General features: G+C 40.5%; 1 protein-coding gene across 1 annotated transcript; it reads left to right on the top strand.

Moving 5' to 3' along the window:
* The first annotated feature begins 9 nt into the window (after positions 1-9).
* On the top strand, positions 10-21,047 carry prepl (prolyl endopeptidase like). The gene is made up of 14 exons (XM_053620831.1): positions 10-270; positions 447-554; positions 638-704; positions 1,440-1,652; positions 3,895-4,021; positions 5,437-5,653; positions 7,533-7,724; positions 11,407-11,613; positions 12,496-12,671; positions 12,870-13,086; positions 15,090-15,239; positions 15,315-15,441; positions 19,201-19,283; positions 20,772-21,047. The coding sequence occupies exons 1-14, from the start codon at positions 154-156 to the stop codon at positions 20,892-20,894; spliced, it is 2,124 nt and encodes a 707-aa protein (XP_053476806.1). The 5' UTR covers positions 10-153; the 3' UTR covers positions 20,895-21,047.
* The last annotated feature ends 1 nt before the right edge of the window (position 21,048 follows it).

A 21,048-nucleotide genomic window follows, 5' to 3' on the forward strand; every position in this document is an offset into this window, starting at 1 on the left:
CAGGCTCGGGATTGATTATTATGGTCTGTCCAGAATGTCACTGCGCAGGAGTTGAGTTTTCAGGTCGCACATGTAGTAGTAAATACAAGCTTCGAAACATAAACATAAAGACACAATACACAGTAGTTTATATAGGCTCTCGCTTGAAGTGAAATGATTTCATTTACTACCAGTGTTGTTTGTTTATTTTTGCGTTCAGTTTCACGAAGCTTAAATCTGTCATATTGCGAGAGACAGTGCATCCGAATGACAACACGTCTGTACGCTGTTGTAAGAAACAGTCTTCAGCTGTTTATTATTCATCTCATTCATTTTTGCAGTTGCTGGTGTTATTTGTGTGAAGTACATTTGTGTAGTAATCAAAGAAGTCAAACTGAAAGAAGTCCTTACAACCCAGGCTGTGAAGGTGATTTTGTTTTTAAAGAGATGTTTTTTTTTCTGTCTAGGACGCTGTAAAAGCTGATCAGAGGAAACAGAAAAGGCTAGAGAAGCGCTTTGAGAGAAAGCTGCGTTCAGTTTATAGACAGTTTGCTGATGTGCCTGACAGCACTGTGGTGAGTGACTTCCTTTGTGGATTTAAAAAAAAAAATATTCCAGATCATGTGATGCAGTGGCACTTAATCCTCTGATCCTCAAGTTCCAGGGACTCCATCATGTGTATACTGTGGAAGCACATGGAGTATACAGATCAGCACGTGGCGAAGGTAATCATTTGTGGTGTAAACACCCAGGCTTCCACATGATATAATATGCTCTTGATTCTTAAGCAACCGTTTGATATCTGAAGATACTACAGAATCTGCTGCTATATGATTTCAGTTCATAAGGCAACAATTCGATATTTGACAATACCGCTGGATCCGCTATGATATGATTCGATTCAATTTAGTAGCCTATGATCGATATGTTATTCAGAATCTGGGGTAAGCCTCCGTTAATTTCTGAATGATGATGACGCAGAGAAAGACTTTTTTAAGTAATCACCTTGCTAGCCCATTTACACGTCACGTTCAAATACGATTCTTTTACACACCAGTGGTCGGTTATTTTCAAGAATAATTGATTTATAATCAATAATAATCTATGGATTTATAATGAATCTATTGTTGCCTTGATTCATTTCAATCATTGCCGTTTAAATTGATACATCGATCCAAATTGTCTGATTGTTACACCCCAGGTTATCATCTCATTCCTCATCCTTCATATAACTCATAGAATTTTAGAACTTTTAGGAAGTTTTTGTAAACCTTTTAAACCAACCTCTGTTCTGCGCAATGTAATTTTTTCCCTGATTCAATTAATCAGACAATTAACAGCCCTTCCTGGGTTGTGTTGGAGCAAGGGAAAAGTTTTTCCACTAAAAATCCAAGACCAGGGTTGGGAACATCTTGGGAAAAGAAATGCACTTGAGGGCAGAATTGTGTTTGTTTCCTCAGATGAGCAGCACATTGTGCCAGTGCTCAGTGCTGACTGGGCAGGTGATGTGGAAGGGACTTTTCAGAGGGTCAGACTCTCTCCTTCTGAGTCCATGCTGGCGGCAACACTGAAGAGCAACCACAGTGAAGTGGCTAGATGCATGATAGTTCGATTGGAACCCTGTGCTATTCCCCAGGAGCCCATGCTCATCATTGACAACGTCTTCAGCTTTGGTAAGACCGAGAGGCATATGCAGCTCTCCAAGGTGCTAGACATGTTCCACAATTCTAATCCTCTGCAATACACATTTTTTTGTGTTTCTTTACTGACAACACAAGCAAGGGATACTTCAGGAGTAGGGTTAGGAGGTATGACTGAAAGAGTAGGTATTTGTATCAGCTGTGGTTTGTGAGCGTGGAACAGGCTACATAGTCATAACATTGTAAATTATGGTTTTAAATATAGCTCACAGCACACAGTCCCCTTTGAAAGTACTGGACCGGCAAGGCCAATTCTTTTGTTTTTGCTATATGCAGGAGACATTTGGGTTTGAAAATCAAACGATGAGTATGCAATGATAGATCAGAACCTTTATTTGAGCTTGTATTTTATCACTATTTACATCTAGATGTGTTAACAACTTGGAAAATAACGATTTTAAGGTGAGCAGAAGTATTGGAACAGATAGTGGTCTTAAAGTAAATAAAACTTAATATTTGGTTATAAGCAGTATAATTATTGCTTGCATCAAACTGTCAACCCATTGACATCACCAAACCGTGGCATTCTTTTTTTGCGATGCTTTTCTCCCTTCAGTCTTCTCTTCAGGAGGTGAAATGCATGCTAAATTGGGTTAAAATCCTGGTGGTTGACTTGGTCAGTCTATAACCTTCCACTTTTTCCCCCTGATAAAGTCCTTTGTTGAGTTGGCACTGTGTTTTGGGTCATTGTGTTTCTGCATGATGACGTTCCTCCCAATTAGATTGCATTTCTCTGTAAATTGGCAGATATATTTCTGCAGACCTCCGAATTCATTCTGCTGTTACCGTCATGAGTTACGTCATCAATAAAGATTAGTGAGCCTGTTCCAGTGCAGGCCCAAGCCATGACACTACCTCCACTGTGCTTGACTGATGAGCTCATATGTTTTGGATCATGAGCAGATCCTTTCCTTCTACACACTTTGGCCTTCCCGTCACTTTTGTGGCTCATCTCTCTGTTTGTGAATTCCAATCTGGCTTTCCAAGTCTTACTGCTGATGAATGGTTTGTATCTTGTGGTATGGCCTCTATATTTCTGCTCATGAAGTCTTCTTTGAATGGTAGATTGTGACACCTTCACCCCTGCCCTGTGAAAGCTGTTGGTGATGTCACTGACTGTTGTTTTGTGTTTTTCTTCACAGTTCAATTGCTGTTGTTTTCCTTGGCCACCCTGTTCAATGTCTTGTTGCTCAGTACACCAGTGGTTTGTTTCTTTTTAAGGAAGTTCCAAATTGTTGTATTTGCTATGTATAATGCCTGTGCAATGGCTCTGATAGATTTTCCCTCTTTTCTTAGCATCAGTATGGCTTGCTTTTCTCCCAGAGACAGCTCTCTGGTCTTCATGTTGGTTTATCCTTTTTAAACAACAAATGCAGTCTTGACAGGTGAACCCCAGGGCTCAAACCAAGAGTAGACATTCAGAGCTTTAAATAGTATAAGCAATCAATTTAACAGGACACACCTGGGCAACAAGAAACACCTGTCAGTCACGTTACAATATTTTTTGATCACTTGAAACATTTGTGGATTCAAACAAAAGGCGACATGTGCTAAGTTGCTTAACACATCTAGATGTAAATATCAGGAAAGGAAAACTGAAGTTCTGATTCTATCGTCTCATATTCCTCTTTTCGGTGTAAAACAAAAGAATTGGCCTTGCCATTCTAATACTTTCAGAGGGGACTGTATAGAAGGGTGTGTGTTATGTGAGTGCATTTCTTTGAACTGTACACTTCACCCATGAAAAAAGTGATGGAGCATTAAAAATGGAGCAAAATGGTTTGCCTTTTGATGGTTGTGTATTAAAATGATTGAAATAGAAAGTCTGTTTGTTTGCATGAGATGGACTACTGCTTTGGAAACCATTTTGGTGTGAATTCTTTAGACCATCAGTGCTTTCAGAAAATTTCCTAGTCTACAACAGGGTTATCCAACCACATGATCAAAGATATACTAGCTCTAATATACATCTAGCTCTAATATTCAGATTCTACCAAAGGTCTTGATTAGTGTGGAAACTAATTATGCAGCAGTAGAGCTGCAGTCAGGGGCTTGTGCAATGTGCAACAAAATCCTGAAGGGATTTCATCTACATGGATATTAGTGATAATAGTAATATCTTTTAGTAATTGTTTTTCATCTGCTTCATTAAAATGGTAGATTTCCCTTTGTTTTTGTATGAGTGTGTATTTACGACTCTCTGCTCTCGGTACAGAGTGGGCCACTGATGACGTACTGTACTACACCAGTCAAGAAGGGCTCCGGTGCAGACATGTTTTTCGACTTCACCTTACAAACTCTGGCTTCCACAGTATGCTGGTTTATGAAGAAAAAGATCCAGAGTAAGAGTGTGTTTCTGAGACTGGCTAGCTGCTTTGTTCGTGTCCTGTGCTGCTTTATAGAAACCTGAGCATAGACAGTTCTCAGTCACTCTTGTCATCTGTTTACTGCTTCTCTCCTGTGTTTTTTTTTTTTGTCCCCCTATACATGCAGTATAATAGCATAATACCATAGTATAATACCAGTATTTTGCTTTGGTATAACATATGATTTCTATTGTACTCACTCCTTGTTATTGCATCTTTGTGAATAGAAGCTACATCAGCAGCTCCAGTTCTGCAGTCAGCAATCAGTCTTTACTCCCTCTCAGAAATCAATAATACCCCATTCACTCCCACTCATTTTGAAAACCTCAAGAGGCTAATATGGTATATAAGTAATATAATGTGTATTTCATTATTATTCACCACATTTTGACATGTTACAATCTGGAAATGTAATTTGACTTAACTGAGATTTTTTTCTTTAACAATATATATGATCTGAAGGTGCAGAAAGGTCTGGGCTTTGACTGGGACATTATAACTTATTCAGATTCTTGGTATTGTACCACTTTAGAGCAGCCTCGGCAGCATGCTTAGCTCTGGTATCCTGTTGGTTGTCATGAAGGTGAACCTCCATCCCAGGCTCAAGTCTCTTTTAGGCTGGTTTTCTTCTAGCATATCCAAGTAAAATTTTATTGGCCACACACACAATCATACACATATGATGAGCTGTGAAATTACTTTTGTGACATGACCATAGCACTCTATGCCAAGGTCAGAACGTTTTTTTCCCACATGTTTGCTGATTTTTCACCATGCCTTTTGGCAGACTCCAGATACCTTTCATATGCCTTTCTTCTCACTTTGTGGAGTGTCTCACTTTGTTGGGTGGCTATGGTTGTCCTATACACAGCTTTTCCCACCCAAGCTCACTTTCTCTCCAGTCAGGATCAAACTGAAATTGCCTCACAAAATAATTGACTCTTTTTTTCCCCACTGGAGCAAGAAAAATATTTTACATATTCTATTCAACTCCCTGACCATGTATTTACTATATGATGCATGAGTCTATGTAAATGAGACGAGTAAAAATCATTTCCTTTTGCAAGGATACAACTCTAGCCTAATAAATATTTTAAAACCAGTTCTTTTGATTTCAATATGCCAAACAGATTAAACATTCTCCATCAAAACAAATGTACCAATTGTCCAAACTGCATCTGACTGAATCAATGTTTGTGCTTTGAAACAAATCAACTTTGGAGAGGTCCCAAAAATAATTGGAAGCAAGTAGGGACCCTCACTATGACAGTTACTCAATAATGAACAGTTATGTTTTTAATATTAATGGAGATGCAATAACAAGGTGTACTTTCATACATAAAAATGTATAACAATGTCAAACGAATTAATTATGCTGATGTGCTGTGCAGGTTCTTCGTGGAGGTCATTCAGTCAAGAGATCAGAGGCTTCTGACTATAAACTGCAGCAGTAAGTGCAGCTCTGAGGTCTGGATGATTGACAGCAGGTCTCCTCTCTCGCCCCCTAAACTAGTACAGCGACGGCAGCCTGGTGTGCTGTACCATGTAGAGCACTCTGACGACCAGCTGTACATCCTCGCCAACACTGGCCCAGGCCACGAGTACGAAGTGAGCATCTCTTCTGTCCCATATGGTGCTGTGAAAAATTTCTTCTGTTTTTGTGTATATCTCATACTAAATCCAAGATAAAACAAAGGAAAACTGAGAAAATACAAAATACAGTTTGTAATTGATAATGTTATTTATTGTAGCAAAAAAATGTTATCCAATACCAACTGGGCCTGTGTGAAAATGTATTAGTTACTAATTCCACAAATCTGTGAAACTGCATTCAGATGGACAAGACGCAACCAGGCCTGATTACTGCCATCTCTGTTCAATCAAATCAACACTTAAATAGAACTTTATCAACTTTATCAACCCTTGGTTAAGAGGTCTTACCCAGTAATACACTATGCCAAAATTTAAAGAAATTGCAGAAATTATGAGGAAGAAGGTGATTGAAATACATCAGTCTGGGAAGGATTGCAAAACTATTTAAAAGGCTCTGGGACTCCAAAGAACCACAGTGAGAGCCTTTATCTCCAAATGGAAAAACTCTACTATCAAAAAGACACTGGGCAAAAATGGCATCCATGGAAGAGTGGTGAGGTGAAAACCATTGCAAACCTAGAAGAACATTAAGGCTTGTCTGAATTTTGCCAAAACACACCTCGATGATCCTCAAACCTTTTGGGAGAATGTTCTGTGGACTGATGAGTCAAAAGTGGAACTGATGGGAAGACAGGGGTCCCGTTACATCTGGTGTAAAAGAACATCATACCTATGGTCAAGCATGGTGGTGGAAGTGTGCTGGTGTGGGGATGCTTTGTTGCTTCAGGGTCTGGGCAACTTGCAATAACTGAGGAAAACATGAATTCAGCTCTTTACCAGAATGTCCGGTCTTCAGTCCATAAGTTGAAACTCAAGTGCAACTGGATTATGTAGCAAGGCAATGATCCAAAGCATAGGAGTAAGTCCTAGTCCTAGAAGTACGTGAAAGACCAATCTCTAGTTATCGGAAGCATTTGGTTGCAGTTATTGCTGTTAAAGGTGACACGATGAGAATTTAAAATTAAGGGGGCAATTAGTTTTTCACATTGGTGATAGGTGTTGGATAACTTTTTTTGAGTCAATAAAAAAAACAATTTTGTGTTTACGCAGGTTGCCTTTGTTTATGTTGTATTTCATTTGAAGAGCTAAAACTGTTTAGTATAAGATGTACAGAAAAACAGAAGAAATCAAATACTTTTTCACAGCAGTGTACACGTTTTGTATGTTTTTGTTACCTGATTTTAATTAAGGGCAAAAGTGGAAGACTGGTGACAGCAGCAGTGTGGGCTTAAAGGTTGGGGTGGGCCTCCCACTCTGTATTCCACTTGGATCAAGCTTTCACTTTCAAACCTTTCTGAATAATTGTTAGTAATATAAATTCTGATCTTCAATGCTGATTAAGCTATAGCATCTAGTTTCTCATAAAGTCTCTTTTTAGAAAACTCTTATTATACATATCACATCTGTTGGAAATTGAAAAGAATCTGAGATTGAGATTCAACTTTATTGTCTTTGTGCAGTGTACACTTTCAGAGATAAGGAAATGCAGTTCGCCTCTAACCAGAAATGCAAATAGCAATAAATATAAGTAAAATAAAAGTATTTACAGTAGAAGTAAGATGCAAGATTATGGACAGCAGTAGAAGTTGTAAACTGTAACAGTTATGCAGAAAAGTGCAATAATAGTAAATAGTAGTAAATGGGAGTGATGGCAATATTGCAGTATTCCACTGAAGTGCCTCGCTGTTTACTAAAAAAATCCAAGTGCTAGTGCCAGTTGGCAATAGTGTAAAGAGACACGAGCTAAGCTAAGCTAAGGTGCTGGTCTCTGGATGTGTGTATCATTTGTAAGATTACTGTTCTTCTGACCTGCTCATTTGGTTTATTTCCAAAGTTGCTGAGGACCTCTCTCTCCTCTCCAGCCATGTGCTATTGGGAGCCTGTGTACAGCCCTGGACCTGGAGCAGTCATTAAAGACATGGAGATGTTACCAGATCACTGTGTGTTCACATTGAGGGGGCCTCAGGGTCGACTCCATCTGCAGACCTTTCCATTAAAGTCTCCTAATGATGTGACCATTCACCATGTGAGAATAGTCCATTAGAGTTGTGCTCATTACAATACTGCTACTGTATATAAAAGCCAAATGCACCTTATTGTGTTGGCTTGAGAAGGCCAGTATACTGTTTTGCTTTATTAGAGACAGAAATTAGAGACCCAAAATTATCAATTGTAACTCCTCCTTTCAAGCTACATGCACCAAACTCAGCCTGTTCTGGCTCGAGTGGTTATATCTTTTCTAAATTATGATGGTACGGAAGCTGAAAGTAGCCAAAATTCCCAGTGACTAGCATTACACATTTCTGACCGTTATAACTCCTTGAGCTTTCAAGCTATGTCCACCAAACTCAGCACAGTCCTTCAGGCTGATCACACTGGTCAGTCTCTATTTTTCCAAACTTGTCGGACTCCCGGTATTCCCGTTGTGGACGAGGAAAAATCCCTAAAACTCCCATTCACTTATATTTACGGAACGTTCAGAGCCTAGCTCCAACTGACAAAACTTACAGGCACACCTGAGTGCACACGGTCTGAAGCCCCTAGGTAACAGCCTAGCAATCACCTATAATACCTAGCAACCGCCTAGCAACCACCCATAACACCCTAGCAAAAGCCTAGCAACTGCCCATAACACCCTAGCAACCACCCTTAACACCCTGACAACCACCCATAACACCCTGACAACCACCCATAACACCCTAACAACAGCCCATAATACCCTAGCAACCATATAGCAACACCATAGCAACCACCCAGAACACTGTAGCAAAAGCTTAGCAACCGCCCATAATACCCTAGCAACCACCCGCAACAGCCTAGCAACCACTCATAACACCCTAGCAACCGCACAGGGACACCTTAGCAATCGCCCATAACACACGAGCAACACCCTGTCAACCACCCAGAGCACCCTAGCAACCACCCATAACACCCTAGCAACCGGCTAGTAATTACCCATAACACCCAGCAACCACCCTAGTAAACGCATAGCAACACCCTAGCAACCACCCAGAACACCCTAGCAAACGCATTGCAACACCCTAGCAGCAGCCTGGCAACCACCCAGAACACCCTAAAAACCACCTAGCAACACCCCAGTAACCACCCATAACACCCTAACAACAGCCTAGCAACCACCCATAACACCCTAGCAACCACCTCTCAACAACCTGTCAACCACCAATAGCACCCTAACAACAGCCTAGCAACTGCTCATAACACCCTAGCAACCACCCAGAACACCATAGCAACCACCTATAACAGCCTAGCAACCATATAGCGACACCCTCGCAACTGCATAGCAACAGCCTAGCAATCGCCCATAACACCCTAGCAACACCCTACCAACCACCCAGAGCACCCTAGCAACCACCCATAACACCCTAGCAATAACCTAGCAACTGCCGATAACACCATAGTATCCGCCTAGCAATTACCCATAACACCCAGCAACTGCTTAGCAACTACCCATAACAACCTAGCAACCGCATAGCAACCACCCATAATACCCTAGCAAATGCATAGCAACACCCTAGCAACATCCTGCCAACCACCCATAACACCATAGCAACCACCCATACCCTAGCAACTGCCTAGCAATCACCCATAACACCCAGCAACTGCTTAGCAACTACCCATAACACCCTAGCAACTGCATAGCAACAACCTAGCAACAATCTAACCACCCAAAGTACCCTAGCAACCAAATAGAACACCCTAGCAACCACCCAGAACACCCTAGGAACAACCTAGCAACTGCCCATAACACCATAGCATCCGCCTAGCAATCACCCATAACACCCAGCAACTGCTTAGCAACTACCCATAACACCCTAGCAACTGCATAGCAACAACCTAGCAACCACCCATAACACCCAGCAACTGCTTAGCAACTACCCATAACAACCTAGCAACCGCATAGCAACCACCCATAATACCCTAGCAAATGCATAGCAACACCCTAGCAACATCCTGCCAACCACCCATAACACCATAGCAACCACCCATACCCTAGCAACTGCCTAGCAATCACCCATAACACCCAGCAACTGCTTAGCAACTACCCATAACACCCTAGCAACTGCATAGCAACAACCTAGCAACAATCTAACCACCCAAAGTACCCTAGCAACCAACCAGAACACCCTAGTAACCACCCAGAACACCCTAGCAACAACCTAGCAACTGCCCATAACACCATAGCATCCGCCTAGCAATCACCCATAATACCCCAGCAACTGCTTAGCAACTACCCATAACACCCTAGCAACCGCATAGCAACAACCTAGCAACCACCCATAACACCCGAGCAAACACATAGCAACAGCCTAGCAACCACCCATAACAACCTAGCAACTGCATAGCAACCACCCATAATACCCTAGCAAATGCATAGCAACACCCTAGCAACATCCTGCCAACCACCCATAACACCATAGCAACCACCCATACCCTAGCAACTGCCTAGCAATCACCCATAACACCCAGCAACTGCTTAGCAACTACCCATAACACCCTAGCAACCTCATAGCAACCTCATAGCAACAACCTAGCAACCACCCATAACACCCTAGCAAACACATAGCAACAGCCTAGCAACCACCCATAACACCATAGCAACCACCCATACCCTAGCAACTGCCTAGCAATCACCCATAACACCCTAGTAACCGTCTAACAACCACCCAAAGTACCCTAGCAACCACCCAGAACGCCCTAGCAACCACCTAGCAATCACCCATAACACCCTAGCAACCACCTAACAACCACCCATAACGCTCTAGCAACTGCCTAGCAGCACCCTAGCAACCACCCAGAACACTGTAGCAAGCACATAGCAATCTATCTGTCTGAGATACTTAAAACCTTCAAACTTTGACCTTTTAAAATGTAAGACGGCTTCAAAAAAATATTTCTTATCTATATACAGTGGGGGAAATAAGTATTGAATGCAGCAACATTTTTCCTATGAGGCTATACACATGAAATTTTCACCAGACTTTGGTATTAACTGGAAATATAAATAATAATCTGGAAATATAAAGAATTCACAACATTAAAGTCCATAAATGAAGTTAGGTGTAATAAAGTGGAATGACACAGGAAAAAAGTATTGAACACAATAACTGAAATGTATTTAATACTTAGTAGATAAGCCTTTGTTTGTAACGACAGCTTCAATACACCTCCTGTATAAAGAAATTAATCAGCCGCAGTATTCAGGTGTGATTTTGGTCCATTCTTCTAAACACATTGTCTTTAAATCTTGTTTGATCTATCTGTCTGTCTATATCATCAACTTTATAACAACTGGCACTGTATCTATCTTTCAATCTTGCTTTCTCAAGCCAACATCAGAGTTTGACGTGATGAACTTTACCTATCTAGTTTTATAACTGTTTTATATAATGGCCATTAGGATCTTATCAGTACAATGTCCGACTTATAAACTCCTTCTTATCTTCATGAATGACTGAAATAAATAGCCCAATTCTTAACTGTCAAATCAATTTGCGTTAAAGTGTAGTGCTATATATTCTTCCTTCATCCTGATTACTAGAAATTGCACAGTCTTAACATTTCCTGGAGCTGTTAACATAATTTTAACTAAAAATAGAACTGGATGTCCTGAATGTTCTTGCTGTGGCCCAGAATGTGATGAGCTTCTTTTTTTTTTAATATAATGACTTTTTTTCTTATTAACATAGCTCCCGTCCTGGGGCTTTGATGTAGAGGCAGAACGTTCTGACACACTGAAGAGAAATGTATTCCACTTCCTTCTGTCGTCCCCGGTTCATCCCCCTGCCCGCTACCTCTTATCTCCTACGGATGAGCGACCCATCTCCTGCAACGGAGTGCGTCAACACACCGCCCTCGCTGAGTGTCACACCACCCACCTGCAGGCCATCAGCCAGGTCTTTATTCAAGTATACATTGTACTACAGTGTGACAAAGTTCAGTCTTCCACAACCAGCTCAGTTTATTGCTTAAGACTGAAGTTAAACACTGATTTAGGACACATATACACACACACACACACGGACAAACCCACATTTCTCACTTCACTAGGGTCGATAAGGAAATTTAATGTTTAATGCCCACAGTTAATGTATACACTATGGCCAAATGCACGTGGACACCTTTAGTGTATTAAGCACACAGTTGTGTGGGATGTCTTTGTACACTGTAGCAGTAAGACTTCCCTTCACTGGAACTAAAAGTTCAAGGATAACAGTGCCTCAGTGCACAACGCAAGGCATGGTTTGCCAAGGTGAGGTGGTAGCTCAGTGGTTAAGGCAGTGAATTCCTGATTGGAAGGTCGTGAGTTCAAATCCCAGATCATCTACCAACCTGCCCCTGCACAGCAAGGCCCTTAACCCTCACCTGCTCAGTTGTATAAAATGAGATCAAATCTAAGGCGCTCTGGATAAGGGCGTGCCGTAAATGTAAACGTAACCGAAGAGCCCTAGTGGTCTGCACTTGAACATCCACTGAACACTTTTGGGATGAATTGGAACGCTGCCAGACCTCCTCGCCTAACATCATTGCCCAACTTCACTAATGCTTTTGTGGCTGAATGAGCACAAATCCCAATAGCCACACTCCAAAATGAGTGGAAAGCCTTCCTAGAAGAGTGAGGGTTATTATAACAGCATTATATTACACAGAGTTATTATAAGGGGGCAATAAATCTGGAATGGAATGTTCTTAAAGCAGTTATGGGTATGATTGTTCAGGTGTCCACATACCTTTGGCAATATTAATATGACCACCTTCAATGTGAATTTGTGGTTTAGGATGGGACTGCGGTGCCTTTGACACTTTTTCACACAAAATCATTGGCTGATCTGAATGATGTTCCACTCTTGCTCCATGTATACGGTGCTTACGGCCTGGACCTCAACATGGCCTTCAGTCCTGAGAAAAGGCTGCTGCTGGAGGACAACTGGGCTTTGGCCTACTGCCATGTCAGGTACCGAACTATCACTCCTCTCATGTTTCATGCCTGTGCAAAATGTATAGTGTTAAGGAAAGCTTGTTGGATCTGTAATAGTTAAGGGCCAGGTTAGTATCCTGAAAGAAATATTCACACATGTCAGCGATTAATAGCAAATCCCTGTGTGTTATTATATACGTGTATGCATGTTTGTGTGTTGGGGTAATTGAACAGGGGTGGTGGTGAGTGTGGTCTGGCCTGGCACCAAGCAGGGTGTTTGCAGCACAAGCAGAATGGAGTAGAGGATCTCACTGCCTGTATTCAGACTCTCTTCCAGTCAGGAGTGTCCCAGCCTGCACTAACTGCCCTCACGGCGCGCAGTGCAGGAGCTGTACTAGCGGGTGCACTGTGCAACCAACATCCTCACCTCCTCAGAGCCGTCCTCTTGCAGGTGAGTTGCAATAACGTGGTGCGCTACTACAGGCTTCATTTCTAGCATAGAAGCTGGGATTTGTCAGAAGGGATGAGGGGTAAAAATAACACAGTAGTGTAGTTTCCATGCTCTTCCCAGCTCTTCTCTGAGTTTAGCTATGGATTGCTGGTCCAGGTTTTTGGTGTATACTATTACCTAGCATACAGCAAATCCAGCACATGCTGTTTTAACAGTGGGGATTAGTCACTTACTGTAACTGTCTCTTGTAGACCAACCTGCTAAGCAGTGATTATCTGTACTTCTCATTGGGCAGAATTTTTAAAAATAGGCTCAGCTGCTTTACCACAGAGCAAATTGACAGGACTTATTAACTATTTAAGGACAACCTAATATGTAAATAGACCTTTTTTATTAGTGGTCATATTATTTACAACTCATTAGTATCAATCACTTAAAAAGGCTTTGTTTTTTTTCTCCAATTTTCCATCCATTTAAGATGGCTTGGAGTAGCCTTCAATATTCCAAGCCAGAATACATGCTCAGAAGGAAAACAGTCAGTACATTTACATGGACAAGATTAATCCGATATTAACCCGATTAAGACGATACACTGATTAAGAAACTAGCATGTAAACAACGATTTTTTTTATTACCTTAATATGACTAAAGTCATACTCGAAGTAAACACGAATCGAATTAAGACATATGGAGTATTCCTGTTTTAGTCACATTATCGACGTGTATAACAGACATGTACACATCTTAATCACACTATTAACGTCGTGTGGGAGTTTTCATTGCGTTTTGCGACAGGACACGTACACACACAAGGCAGCGCTCAACCGTTTGACAGTAAACAAGCGAGCACGTCTGCGTCCAAAACCACGTACTTATCTACTATATAGTAGGTCAGATACATGTATTTCTTCTACTATATAGTAGGTAAGTATGCGGTTTGGGACGCAGCCCATGGCTTCAAGCAGTCGTCTATTAGCATGTATAGCATGACAAATAATTAACTGCACTTGAAGCGTTCGTAAAATTAAAAATGAAACACCCAAAACTGTTTACGGCACCATAACGAAGACCAACTGAATGTTGATACGTGAAATTCTGGAGGTAACGTAATGACGTGTGCCGTTAATCGATCTATGTTCTATAACATGTAAAACAGGAACATGAAAGGAGTATTCTAAAAGCAACTCATGTAAACACCTTAATCACAATATTGTCTTATTCAGAATAAGGTCAATAATTAGATTATTACTGTCCATGTAAACGTAGTCATTGAAGTAGTAGTCAATTCAATCATGGGGTTTTTTGTTTGTTTGTTTTTAATCTGTCACATTAGTTTGTGCCCAAATGTAATTTTTCCATTCAGAATGTTCATGTGACAGAAGAAAAAAAAAAACGCGTCATGTTTTAAACACCACCAATAACATTATTCCAGGTCGATTGAGCCTCTTGTCAAATATCAAACACATTGTGAGCCATGGCAAGAATATTCCGAAACATCAACGTTCCTGGCATGCTGGGGTATGCGACAAAAAGAATTTCACTGTGCTGTGACCAATAAAGACTCATTATCAAGTTCAACTTTTTGTTAAAAACTTGCTGAAGATTCAGTTAAACTGTTAACTGCTCCAGGAAACATGACTCTGCAGTTGCTAGTAACTTGAATGAATAAAGATTATATGGCACTACATTAACTCAAGCACAAGTTGATTTGAAAAATACAGAAGGATGAGATTTCCCCAGAAACGATGCTACCTTCGAATTTAGGCAAAAATAAGTTACCTGTGAAGACAGCAGTCTCATATTGCCTTAATCTTAGACGTATGCAGTACTTCCCAGATCAGCTGTTTCCTGACTGGAATGAGGGGAGAGGGATTGATTTTATATTAAAATATTGATATTGAACCCTATAATATGATGAATTCAGGCAAATGTTTCTTGTGTGAACTGCATTCCTCATGCTGTGACAGTGTATAAGAATTACTCGCATTGGTTTTTCTATTTAGGCTCCGTTTTTGGATGTTCTTAGCACCATGCAGGACTCATCCCTGCCGTTAACAGTAGAGGAGAGAGGGGAGTGGGGTGACCCGCTTGCATATACCCGGGACTGGGACAACATTGCCTCTTACTGTCCCTGTCATAATATTACTCCTCAGGTAATTCAGACTAACTTTCCCGGTGCCACTCTGAATGATTTGTGATGACTTACAGCGGTATCTTTTGTGCTCCAGCTCTATCCATCCATGCTGATCACTGCATACTCTGAGGACAGCAGAGTGCCTTTGGCAGGTGTCTTAAAGTATGTGGAAAAGCTCAAGAAGGCCATCCAGACCCATACCAGCAACCTCAGTGTTAAAGGTTAGTCTACATCTTCTCTGGAAATTTCTGATTCATGCTATTATTCGCTTCATTAGAGCTAGAAATGGTGATTGAAATGAATTATTAGCACTTGAGGGGTTTTATTTAAACGTCAAGTCAGCGAAATTAGTTCATTCTAATTTAATTCTAATCAGCTTTATTAAAGGCCAGGTCGGTGTTTTTACCAACATTTTTTTGTCATATTTAATGAAGTTTGTCAGATACCGCATCGACTTATTAGCTCGATGGAGTTGAGGAGTTCCATGCGTAGGAATTCTGACATGACGGGGCATATTCTTTGGTTTTAATTTTTTTTCCTGCAGAAATGTAATGCTGTATCCGCCTAGAGGTCGTAACTCATAATTCCCAACCTCTAGTCGAATGCAGCATTACATTTCAGCACCTGTCAATAAAATATCTTCTCAATCTCTCTGGCCCTCCTTGCACTAGAATTGCAAGTTCTGGCCTAAAAGGAGTGTGTGTGTACATGTGTTTTGTGGTTTTGGAGCGAACACTGAACGTAGAGGCTATATTTGTTTGTGTTTGAGTGTCAAAACAGCTAGCTTTAGATGCCAAATCTCCAAGGTTACAACTCGAGTCCAGTCGTCTTGACTTGCTACTGCTTGACATGACCTGAATGTCCGACAGTCTTCAGAGACCGTGCGTATACTGTGACAAGAATGCTTGTGGATTATTTCACAGCATGAGATGTGTCAAAATCTGTCAAGAGTAAACCGAAAATTGCTTCTATCCTTGTCGAAAGGACAGTAAGAATAATAGGACGAGAGGAGTATGATGTCACCAAACGGAGAGGTCGTTGTCCAAAAGGCCAGCTCTCAATTCAGCCGGTAGGATTAGCACAAGCTCTGCTGCCGTCTCTTCAGGAGAGTACGTGTCCCATCTGAAAACAGGCGATTTGTTAGACGTCTGTTCTATCATGCAGAGGTCACCTTGTGTGTGAGCATTCTCTCTGAGATACGGTGTCAGCACATCCCAATCCCTTAGAGTGCAAATCCCTTTCCTTCTCCGTGTCTGCTTAATTAACATGCACACACGCACACACAGATGAATGCTAAAAGAAAGTCTCCCTCTAATCTCTTGCTACCCTTCTTTGGGAGATAAAATGCTGATCACACACGCCAGCAGCTGGAGCGATTAGCATGTTTGAAAGATAGCATATCAGATCAGGAACAATACACCGGGCTGGGCCAAGGTCAGGAGGAGGCTTGTGAAAAACAGACCAAAGAGAGGCAGGCTGATAGGGAAAGACACCCACGGCGACACTGCTGATAACAGACCGCAGACGGAGGAGTTTTCAGGATTAGCTGTGTGATGTTCAGACATCGCTGTACTTCAGAGTCGGGATGTAAAGTGACAGCATGCAAGTTTCTCAATGGCCTCTCAGCATTAAGAGCACACTGTTGGATGTGCGATGAAGTATGGGAGAGAGCCTAGCTCTTTTAGATTATGCTGTCTACATGGCTTCACCTATCCAGTGGACTTGACATTGCAATCATATAACTCAGAGTCAATCACAGAGACATGTTTTACAATAAGGTTTACAAGAGAGCAGCACTGTTTGTGCCATCATGACTAACCAAAGCTAATTATCAGGGATAACTCTGTGTCTTGGCTGCTCATTCACAAAACTTTCCTGTTAATAAATACAAATGTTTACTAACCTTTTGTTTAGTGAATATACCTTTAAGTAACAAGAGTATAAGTTAAAATTGTATCATATACAGTTGAGGTCATAAATTTATATATATATATATATATATATATATATATATATATATATATATATATATATATATATATATAATATACTGTATATGTGTGCCTTGCAGAATCTGCAAAATGTTAATAATTTCAAAGCCTTTATAAGGGATCATAAAAATTGCATTTTGTTTTTATTTCGTACACATAACGTTTACATATAGTCCACAAGACACAGTAATAACTGAATTTGCACAAATGAACCAGTTCAAAAGTTTACAGGTGCTTGATTCTTAATACTTTGTGTTGTTTCTTGAATGATCAATGACTGAGTTTATGTTTTGTGATAGTTGTTCATGAGTCCCTTGTTAGTCCTGAGCAGTTAAACTGCACACTGTTCTTCAGAAAAATCCTCCAGATCCTGCACATTCTTTGCTTCTGAATATTTGACCCCCTTCCAACAGTGGCTATATGATGTTGAGATCCATCTTTTCACACTGAGGACAACTGAGGGACTCGTACACAACTATTACAAAAGGTGCAAACATTCACTGATGCTTAAGAAAGCAACACGGTACATTAAGATCCGTGGGGGGATGTAAACTTTTGAACAGGATGATCAGTGTAAATTGTTATTATTTTGTTTGCATAAGATATTTACATGTTTCCCAGAAGATTTATAACCGTATACATTTATAAATAGGGTATTATAAAATTATCCCACATTTTCAGTGTGAGATTAAGCTAATTAACTACAAAGACGGTTTTTTTTTTTAACCCATCATAACCAAGGGTGCCAGTTATTCTGGAGCTGACTGTACTTTTATGTAAGAAGTAAAACACAATGGGGTGTGCTGTTATAGGAAGATAAATAAGTTACCTGGTGGTGTGATAATGATAATGAGTCTTCATTGCTCACAGCACAGTGAAATTCTTTTCTTCGCATACCCCAGCATGTTTGAAAGTTGGGGTCAGAGCGCAGGGTCAGCCATGATACAGCGCCCCGGAGCCAAGTCTTAGTTAAGAGGTTAAGGGCCTTGCTCAAGGGCCCAACAATGGCAGCTTGGCAGTGCTGGGCCTTGAACCCCCGACTTTCCGATCAGTAACCCAGAGCCTTAACCGCTAAGCCACCACTGCCTCTGACATGGCCCAAAGTTTATTTTTTGATTATTTTCCTATAACAGCACATCTGAACAGTCTGTTATTCCTCTTACACCACCATAATTTTCCAATGATTAAAATTTTTCAATTGATTAATAAATTACATCATAAATTTTAATGAACTGTTTATAGTTGCATTTAATCTTGTGGAACTTTTGTGAGAGAAGTTGGTTCCTGTTCTCAATTAAAAACAGTTACCTGGAGATGATACCAGGAGACCACCCCAAAAAATGTTAAATAAACGTCTCCTCTTAAATAAACGTCTTTTAGACATTTATTATTAGGCTTCGGTTATGTGGAGCATCCACCATACATGCTCCGGTGAATGAGTTGTTATTATAGAAAAGTATTAATGTATTAAATAGCGAGTGCATTAACATAAACTGCTACCACTACTGTCAGAGCTGTGAATTATTCTATTATTATTATATTAAGTTCTTGCACAATTTCAGAGTTTATTCATATGCTCATTTAATTCATACTGGTATATATTTAGTTATATATATTTAATTTTGGCATGAATAGATGTGTATACTTGACCCTCCTTGTGTTACCTTTGAAGAGTATGTTAAGCTCATGCGGTGGGCCTGATGCCCAGGTGAGACACTGTGTGCCTGTGAGCCAGAGATAAAGAGGCTACTGTGACTCACCCCCACTTAAAAACACCTGAGAGCCTGCTCATGCTTGTGCATTCGGTTACTGTCTTATCCTTTATTACGGTGTGGCTGCTCTTTGAAGAACTGAAAGCTTGGCAGTTTGAGCACAAAGCCAGGCTTTACGTTAAATATGTGAACATACACCATTGCCTCTTAGTTGGTACAGCCTGGTCATAGTACAACTGCATGTGACAACATAATCTTCAAATTGTTCTTCAATCAGGACATGTCCCAGCTGTCATTCTGGATCTTCAGCCAGGTGGAGATCACTTTGGTCCAGAGGATTATGACCAGTCCATGTGTGAGGTGCAGTATTCATTAATTTCTTCTGTTTTCAGTGCCAGAACGGTTACTCTTTAACCTTCAAATCTTTTGTAATTTATTGAATTCAAGCATGTGTTTTCTTTTTTTTTCTCACTCTCTCAATCATTTGTTAAAAATCAACTATAAACAGGTGTTTCTTTAACCACTTTAACTTGCATACTTTTGGGGGGGGGGGGAATTGCTGAAGCTCTGTCAGATTGACAGGGAGACCATTACTGATCCATTTTGAAGTCTCGCAACAGATTTTGACTCGGAATGAGGTCTGGACTTTGACTGGTCCATTCTAACACATTCAGATTCTTTGGTTTTGAGCTTTGTCAATATGCTTGGTTATGTTGTCCTGTTGGAACGTGAACCTTTACATCAGTCTCAAGCATCTTGCAGACAGGAACAGGTTTTCTTCTAGGATTGGCTATTTTTTTGTTCCATCCATCATGCTTTCAACCCTGAGCAGTTTTCCAGTCCCTGCTGATGAAAAGCATTGCCACAACATACTGCTACCACCACCATGTTTCACTGTGGGGGATGTGTTCTCACGGTGATGAGCAGTTTCCGCCAAATATACCACCTAATTCCAAGGTCAGCACGTTCAGTTTTGCTCTCATCAGACCAAAGTCTCCAACACAGGATTTCATATGGATTTTTTTTCCATTAATGATTTCTTCTCACCACTCTTTCATAAAGCTTAGCTTTGTGGAGTGGCTAGGCTATGGTTGTCCTATGAACAGCTGCTTCCATCTTAGATCTTAGCTCCTTCAGAGTTACCCTTGGCTTCTTAGATACCTCTCTGGCTAGTGTTTTCCTTAGCCAGTCACTGACTTTTACTGGATGACCTCTTATTTATTAATAATAGCTTTAACGGTGGTCTGTGGAATGCTTAGGATATTTTTTGTAACCAAAACCTAACACTTTAACAAAACCATTGTTTTGTTGAATTGTTTGTTTAGCTATGTTCTCTAACAATCTCTGGGGCCTTCCAGGAACAGGTGAATTTCTAGTGAGATCATGTGACACTTTAATTGCACATAGGTGAATGCTATTCAGCTAATTATGTGACTTCAGATGGCAACTGGTTGCACCAGAATTAATCACAGCAATGGGAGTGAATACCTCTGCAAACTTTTAAATCTTTTTATTTATAAATAATTTTGTTAAATATATTGATTCCTCCTGCTTCAGTATTATCTGCTATTGTGTGTAGATTAATGACATATTATATCATCGCAATTAAGTCCATTTCAGTTCCAGGTTGTAACACTGCAAAATGTGGTTAATTCAGTTCACTGTATGATGGTGTAGTACAATGTTCTAATAAAGGCGCAAAGTTTCTGTAACTCATTATCATTTGGCTCAGTAAGAATTTTGTCTGTTATGGCCGTGAGTTAGGCATTAACTAACAACACCTTTTCACAGTAAAACACTGAATTATTATGTTACGCTGATGTTGTGTTAACTTCATTTGTCTTGCAGATTGCTCAACAGTTAGCTTTCCTCTACACGACGCTGGGATTGGGTGTCCATGGAAAAGTGGAAATGAATCATGTGGAAAACTCAATGAAATCTGATATTATCCTGAACTCTGAGCTAATATAATGATGAATAAAGTATGTGAATTATTTTAACAAATGCACTTCTAGTGAATATATGTGCATTTTTATTTAACATGTAAAAGTTCTTTAGGAAAATACAAATGAGACGGACAGCAGTTGAGCTTCGCAGGGGCTTGGCATTCCAGCTCCATGCTTGT

This window comes from Ictalurus furcatus, chromosome 3 (assembly GCF_023375685.1).
Source record: "Ictalurus furcatus strain D&B chromosome 3, Billie_1.0, whole genome shotgun sequence".
Lineage (NCBI taxonomy): Eukaryota > Metazoa > Chordata > Actinopteri > Siluriformes > Ictaluridae > Ictalurus > Ictalurus furcatus.